The sequence below is a fragment of the Malurus melanocephalus genome, unplaced genomic scaffold (assembly GCF_030028575.1).
Source record: "Malurus melanocephalus ecotype Western Australia unplaced genomic scaffold, MMel_1.1 scaffold_5, whole genome shotgun sequence".
NCBI classification, from domain to species: domain Eukaryota; kingdom Metazoa; phylum Chordata; class Aves; order Passeriformes; family Maluridae; genus Malurus; species Malurus melanocephalus.
In genome coordinates this window covers 1,888,772-1,897,390 of record NW_026623237.1, presented here as the reverse complement: position 1 = coordinate 1,897,390, position 8,619 = coordinate 1,888,772, and the positions used below count along the sequence as shown (strand labels likewise).

At 34.6% G+C, this 8,619-nt stretch overlaps 1 protein-coding gene across 4 annotated transcripts in view; it reads right to left on the bottom strand.

Moving 5' to 3' along the window:
- The window catches only part of QKI (QKI, KH domain containing RNA binding), a 103,284-nt gene that overhangs the window by 77,619 nt on the left and 17,046 nt on the right, over positions 1-8,619 (bottom strand). For all 4 annotated transcript variants that reach the window (XM_057370434.1, XM_057370440.1, XM_057370449.1 and 1 more), the window contains exon 2: positions 392-508. In XM_057370434.1, the coding sequence (XP_057226417.1) occupies positions 392-508 (117 nt within the window). The remainder of the gene's footprint in view (positions 1-391; positions 509-8,619) is intronic.

The window sequence follows — 8,619 nt, the reverse complement described above, 5'->3', positions numbered from 1 at the left end:
AAAAAAAAATCATGCACATATCATTACTTTGGTAATTCAATACAAGAAAGTTATTAATAAGACCTTTGCGGTTAGCAGCTCTTTCCTAGAGAAAAAACATTTAACTTCAATTTTTATCTTTACCTTGAGAAACGTGACATAATTATAAGTTACTTATTACTTAAGAATACTTTATAATTGCTATTTAGACTTCCAATTGCAGAATTATGGAACAGGTACATTATACTTCTTCAGGACAGCCTGTGTTACTTAGTAAGTCTGTATAAGACATCAGATAACAAAAACGCATAACAGTAAGAACATAACAAGTAAGAATGAGAGATATGAACTTATTTTCCATTGGAAAACAAAATAATGCATCTGAAAACTACACTACCCTTCAGCATCTTACCTTCTTTTTGTCCCTCATTGAGCCCTTCCCTCGGACCATTATCTTGCATCCTGTTTCTGCCTCAAGCTGTTTAGCTGTTAGTCCTCTGGGCCCAAGGATTCTTCCAACAAAGTTAAACTGAAAGAAAAAAATAAATAATTTCTATAAAATCAAGTAGAATTAATCAAAAATGTGACAAGATCTATTTCTATGTCTAAAAATACCAAGTGTTTAGCGGTTTAGGACACCACACTAAATATGTGGTTGAAAAATGAGTTAGGTACTGTTTTCATACATTAAGTACCCACATGATCCCAATTTGGAGAATACAAGTTTCAGGTGAAACTAGGTCCTTTAAATGTAACATCAAGCAGTTTAGAGCAACAGTGGTCTGAATTTCCTCCTGATTAAGTTGTACAAGCTCTTACAGAAACTCAGAGCCACTCCCCCTCAGCACTGAGGTGCCAACGAGTGCATCATGGCAAGGAAACACCCAGGGGCTGCATGCACCACCACACAGCAGCACAAATCCCACTGGTGCCAGGTGAGCTCCAGTCCCACAGTGGCACAAGGAAATGTCCCTACGGTCACTGCTCAGTTGCTCCCTGCTCACAGCTAAGGAACCTGCAGACAAGCATTCATTTTCCCCATTCCATGTGATCTTGGTGGGCTCAATGTGGGAAACTCTGGGAACACATCTAGAGAAACTTCTTTATCTACCCATGCCACAGCATTTCCTTCAGAATTAAAAAAAAAATGAAGCCTCTTACAGATTCATTTTAAGTTTCATGGGTAACATTTCTTAAAAACATCGCATTGTCATACACACACACACACACACACATATAAAATATGTATACATATAAAAATGTATATATATATATATATACAGATGCAACAAAAGCACATCACTTTTTGTAAGCTGCATCCTTTATTCAGTTGTACATAGAAATAAAGCATGTATTTCTGTTTCATGTTTAACTAGGTAACTTCAGCAGACAATCCCCTGCCTACACTCAACACAGTAATACAACCATTTAGCCACACATAACATTATTTTCTAGTTATTTTCAAGAGCTTTTTCCCTTTTTCTATTTTCAACCACACATTCTGAAAATTATGACATAAATAAAAACAGMACTAAGTGACGGTGGCATTGAGAACACAGAGCAATACCCTTTGACAACTGCAGTATAAAGATGAAGCACCAGCTTAAAAGGATAGATAAACTAAGAAATTTCAGACTGAACACTAAATTCAAAGAATAAATTAAGAGAACAGAAACTCTACTGTAAGGACATAAGTCTGGATATTTTAGATCCTGGTAAACAAAGTTATTCAAAGTAATTGTGAAGAAGTTGTTGGCTTTCATTTTCTCAGCTAATTAAAATTGGGTTTGAATACTAAAATTCAAATGTATTTGAAATCCTTATGAAATTGCAAAAACCAGAAATGATTTAAGAGTGAGCAGAAATTATGAACACAAGCAAATTAAAGTCCTTCAACAAAACTAACAGTATTTCACAGCAGCTAAACTATTCATAGGGAATACATACTCCCAAAGTTATTTAGTGTTGCAAGCTCAGAAAACAAAGACATATTATGAAGTCTGAATCAACTATTGGGAGGTGAGAGTGTGTGGAGTAAAGACTGAAGTAACTTGTGAACACACACAGAAACTGTGAATCATAAGAAATTAAGGAATATTCACTAAGCTGGGATAAAGCAATTAGTMACAAGTAGTAAAGTTCAGCTGTGAAACTGTTCAGCTGATTAYTAAAATCTCACATGTTACGTATTTCATGGTTCATACCAAAACTGAAACACTGCCTTACATGAACAGCATCTTATTTGCCCTTCTCTACAACCACACTTCTGCACACTAAAACTYAGATGTCTATGCATTCCACCGATAATGCTAAAATAATACTGCAAAGCTGACTGGAAATCAGTATTTTAACCARCACACAAACTGACTATTGTAATATTCTCAATCTTCAAAGAAAAACAGCAGTCTAATGTTTCATTAATTTGGATCATGACTGAAAGAATAATCACATAATAACATACTTTGAATAAAAATAAATAGAACAATAGAGGATACTAAGACAAAAAAAGGAGGAATCTGTATTATTCCCAAGTTTGCAACTTTTTTCATATTGTCTGAACACTATTTAGAMTTGCTAAATCACAGAAATTTGGAAATCACAGACTTACGCTGCAACACATTCTGTCAAATGTTAAGCCAGTTCCTTCACCAGTTACTCCCAGGACATGTTCCTTATAAAGAGCCTTCATAAATTGCTGCAAGGCAGCTCAATCCCGCCTTTTCTTTCCAAACTGTATGCATGAACACTTGGGAGTCTTTTTGGACTGTTTTCTGCAAAATCTGACCTGTTCTCATTGTTCTCTTGGGCCCTACAGTCTGATCATTTCTAAAAGCAGGATCTCAACAAGTTCAAATTACTCAGAACAATTATATCATATAAACCACATTGTTATTAACACATCCCAGGTTGCTTCTTTCCCTCCTTCAAAAATTTAGGTCTTATATTTGTTACAACACAATTGTCCCCAAATACTCTATTACCTCAGCCTTGATCCTTTTCCCTAGTTTTACATTCATATGCAACTTTTATGCTCCCCTATGACAAAATATTGCCCTACATTTGTGTAATGAATTCCCCAYTGTTGACTTCAGGGACAGTAATTTCAAGACAGAATTAAAATTCAAAACTGCCTTTAAAAGCATTTGGTAATGACTTTATTTTTTTCTAAACATACTTTCTATTCTACCAACCAAGTTTCTTCAATGTGTTAGAGACACAAGATGAAAGAGAACTCTGCAGGACCTCACCTGARGTGCAGTCTTAATTGACTCAWCAGTAATCAATTACCACAGATTAARCCAGTTATTACTTCAACTAATGACCCACTACCTTTAGTACCAATGTATCACTGTCAGTATCGAGTTCCTCAGACAACCATCTTAAAAGTTCTAGCTCAGAACTCATAGGAAAACGTAATTCAGACTCTTGTCAGGAAGGCAGTGCAGTGACCAGCAAGACCACAATTCAAGAAACACAGTAAGCTTTCAAGTTACACAGTTTTGTCAGAACCCCACTGCATCTGCAGCTACTGCTTCTTTTACCCATCAGGCCAACTAGACTATCAAACAGAATTATCAGAACGAGACRTCTGACAAATTCAAAAGACCATTCTTAACGTCTAACACAATATTTCTCATGCTCTTTGTCTCATACTGCCACCCAATCACACTCCTCATTGCTCTGCCTTTCTCTACAAATAACACACCTGTGTTCAGGAATGCTGCTTGTTCTAACATTTGTACAGAGACAAAGCTAAGAATATTTCCCTTTAATTTCTGACAGCRTTTCTCACTTTGCATCATTCTACTACTGTAGGAGTCACCTTACCCCCAGAGAATGGCTAAAACAGAAACAGCAGTGGTTCAGAAATCAATTTGACCAATTTAACACTGCACTACTTTGAATGTACCAACCTCACACATGTTGAAAAGAGAAATGTTAAAAATTAAGCAGGAGTGACTTATGCTAAGATTAACTGCTTCTACATCAACAGCACAGAAAAAGCAATCATATGAAGTCAGTCTCTCCTTCCACAACAATTAATATCTCTCTACACTCTCTTTACACATATGTAAAATTTTCACTAGTGGTTTCTCTCAATTGTTTTCCTGAGTTTCATTTTTAGGTGCTCAAATCTTCCTCAACTCAGAACCAGAATTAAAGAAACAACCTCCAGAAGAAAATATTTTGTGACACACAAACACARGAGCATCCTAAAAGCCAAGAAATAAAGAGTGTTTAGCAGAGCTCAGGTGCTGAAGTTCCAGCCAGTTACACCCTTGTTGCTCTCCCTCTCTGCTATTTCTCTGCATCATCACTCACATTCCCTTAGTTTGCCAACGTTTCAAGCCTGAAGTCGTCAGCATGTACAAAATATTACTGGATSTTGCTGGTGTGTAAGACAGCTGTTGCCTTTGAGAAGATGTCCAAAACACACACCCTTAWGAAAAGAGACAGCATATGTTGGGAGACTGCACATGAAGATCTCCTTTACTCAAAGTGTTTAAACAGAAAAGTGTTTTGGGAAGAAAAAAGCTGCTCTAAATCCTAATGTTTGTACCTATTCTGGGATATTCATGATTATTCTGCAGTAACTGATGCTCCCAAGAGCCCATATAATTTCCATGTGGTGACCTATCTAACAAGTCCACTGCATAATTCCCTGAAAAAAACCATTTTGTATTCCCTGTGCACAGAACAACCACTTCCTAAACAGACCAGGTACTTCTGTAGTCCTTCTCTGCCTCACCAGACCCCACACCCAGAAAAAAAAAAGTAGTAAAGGAAAGTAAGAATGAACCATGCCAAAGACTCAGCTGCTGATTAGTAACAGACTGCAAAGTGTGTCTGKTTTTTACAGTATGGGAAACGCAGTGTTAAAGGACTTTCCATGCAAGCCAGAATCTGAGGAACTTCAGGTAGACCACTAGTACTAAATTTCATACTACTATTGTGACTTTAGTATTTTGTGTTTTCCTTTGAAATATGAAAATAAGATGTGGCAAGATCTAATTTAACTTTTGAAAAAAATTTCTTCATTACTGGAGATGAATTTGAAAAAATCCAATTTGATTGAAATATTCAAATCTAGCAAGAATGAACATAAACACAYGCATTTGATTGAACAATTATTTAACTCAATTAAAAACTCATTTATTCTACCATCTTATTAGCAAATGTTCCAGTGACTTACTAAACATTGATTTTGCAGAGTCAGTTACTTATCACTGGAAAAAAGCCAAAACAAGCTATTCTTCAAGTCTATTTCAACTTAAGGAATCAAGAAAAGTCTTAAGAAGCATTTATGTTGCTTAGATACAATGCGTATTTGAGTAGTTTTCATACACAGCCTAATTATTACTTGAAGGAAAATTTCAAGAAAAGCTCAGTAGTTCCTCATTACACCAAAATCAAAAGATGCTATACAYTTCATGGCGACTTTAAGCATACTTTAATATGTAATAAACAGTTAAATTAAAAAAAAAAAAACTATAAGCACACAAAAATGGAGCCCTTTCTTTACTAATGATTCATAACCAACACTTTGCAATGTATACGTTTGTAGTAATCTAGCATTTGTTTCACCTTCTGATCCCCAGTTTAGAAAAATCATATAAATTCTAGTATTTCCCTTTAAACACAACTGCGTACCTGTAACCATAAATACTCACTCTTGATGATGATATTTAATTCTTAACCTCCTGCAGGAATCAGCTTCAGTATAGTTACGTCATATAGGAAGTTTTCCATTTTGAGACTATCTTTACATATCATTTCCTTTTTTTTTTTTTTTAAACTCTAACAGGATAAACTTCAGACTTCTCAGTCAGTTAGCAAGCAGCCTCGCCTTCCCTTATCCGTATTTTTTCTCTATTTTATTTTATAGCTTAGTTATTTGTTAGACATAACTGCCAGCTGAAAGTGGATTTTCATCAAGAGATAAAACTGTACCTTATATTCAGCCTCTCCATACTCAAATCAGCTTTCAGAYTGCATACTGATACATTAAACAAACTAAAGCTTCCCAAAAATGTGGTTTAAAATATCCTGGTGGTTGGTTTGCTTTTTGAAGATGTGAAGAGCAGCATTTCCTGCTCATTCCATTTTCATCATAATTTTCCACACCAAATAAAAAGTATCTGAAGACTGGGATTCTGCATGGTTCAGTGGTTAAAATATRTCATGGTTAAGAAGCAACTGAAAACTGAATGTTATAATGGAGGACATCTGGTAATTTTATCTTAAGCAGCAATGCTGACAATCAGTTTAGCCACTTCAGAGGAAWCCTTCTATGTCTTTGGATTGCAGTGGTAATATTCCAAGACCATTTATGAGATAACTTAATCTGACAGAGTCATAGGCTAAAATGCCAACCATGGAAATGAAGTAATGAAGAGACACAAAGGAGCTGCAAGACAAAGAAGGCATTCAAAACRAAGCGTGATGAATGCGTATGACACTCACGATGGTGCTTGTTTTATGAGAGTACCCTTGTGAGCAACATTAACATTACTCCTAAGGATTAATAAATTTCTTAAAGATACAATTAAAATCACGGATGTATTTTCATGAATGTTGTTTACAAACAAAATGAGCGAATGCATTTAATTGAAACATTTGTACGCAAACAAAGTGGAAATACTAAAGTAGAAGATAAAAAATAGCACTATGCTGACAAAACAAATACAAGAACATACTCTGAATCTGATAAAAGCTTTCACTGAACCAAAATTAGCAAATCTAGGTTTGATTTTTTACTGTTTTTCTTTTAAAGGAATATAGGTTTATGATACTGGTAATAGTTGTTTTTCCAAGAAGTATTTCTCCACCTCTTACAAAATCTTGCATTGCTCTCAGCTGAGTTTCAGATAATCATAAAAAAAAAAATCAGATACATATGGCTGATTTCATTTTTTGAAACAATCTAACTTGAAACAATCTAACTTGAAACAAAGACAAAACCACTTGAGGTATTAGAAAACAAAATACAACATATTAAACCTTAAGGTAAGATTGTTTACTTTCAGTTAGGTAGTTTAGTGTTTAATGAAGAAAATAAAACTTGCAGCATAAAATTACAGATAAGCACCTTTGAGACCAGATTTCTGAGAAAGTAATTGAAAACATTTTATAGGAAAAGAGAAATAACAAATGGGCAATTTGCCCTACCTTACACTGAWTATGCTTGCTAGCAATAACATTTTGCAATATTTATTCCATTAGTGAATTCCATTACTAKGACCGTGTATCTACTTTCATAATGACAACTTTGTCAAAAAAACTGGCTTTTGGTTGCTGCTTTGGAGATTCTGGTTTTTTTGGGGGCAAGGTTGGTTAGTTGGGCTTTTTTTTACAAGCACTGCTGTAGTGATATTTATTTATGTACACATATGTATACAAACACATATACATACTGTTGAGAGAACTAGCATTTGCACCTGTACACAGGTAACAGCTGGAATGGATTAATTACACAACCTTTMAGCTACCATTCAGCCCTGACCTCCTTCTTTCAGTCAAAATATTTTTTTAAATATTTGAAATTGTTGCCAATATCTCATCCCATATAGAAGATGATACCACTACATTTTTTTTGGTAGGTTGCGATTAACAAAACAGGAAGTTTCTTCTTCCATGAAGAGAAAACCACAGATATATTTCATGCCTTAGTAAATATTTTCAGTGATTCATCACTGCACTTATTACAATAGACAACAGAAATTAGAACTACTATCAAATAAAAGTGCATCCCATACACAACTTCTTCAGTGACCACATTATAGATTAACTAAAAACAAAGAAGTTTACATCAACAGCCACCTGCATACATTTTAGAAATCAAAAGGGGAAATTATAATGAATGCTTCAAGAATAATACTGAAATTGTGAAATTTTTCATTAATTGCATTAGCATGTATTCAGAGGAATACATGAATTACATATATTAGCATGAATTCACAGGAATGCTCCTGTGGAATTCAGCAAGTTTGTAAATACTTAAGAAAAACGTTACCTGATGAGATTTTAAAGGGAGAAGGGGCTGACAAAGCAGATGGTATTATCATTGTCAATACACTGAACACAGAAAACAGTAACCACATTTAGAARTTAATTTTTACATACAAACTAACTTTAAGTAGTTGTTAAGACTGCTAATGGCAACATGTGAAGCTGTTTCCCCAACTCTACCAACCGCACCTACTTACTACTGCTAATAGAAGRGATGCTGCAGACAAAAATGCATGAGAAACATTATCTCCATMCCTAAATATGGCATGCKTTCTAAGCAAAATAACCAAGTAAAGGCCAAAGTGCACATGTAGTGAATATCAGCATGACATGTATAATCTGCTTATGTCAAATATATCCACTTATATTTGCTGTGTGTATCTGATGCACCCCATTCTAATACTATAATCAAAGCTAAATGAGAACTATTGAAGCATTTAAGTGATGAAGTTAAGTAGTAAATTAGAAATGCTGTGCTGCAAGCAATTTATGCTTACAAATGATCATTATTTAATCTCTATCACTTAAAAACAAAAATAAAACTATTGAGGTRCTGGAGAATAAAATACAGAATATCAACCCTCAGAATGTAAGAATCTATCATTTTCAATTAGGTACTTTTGTGMTGGA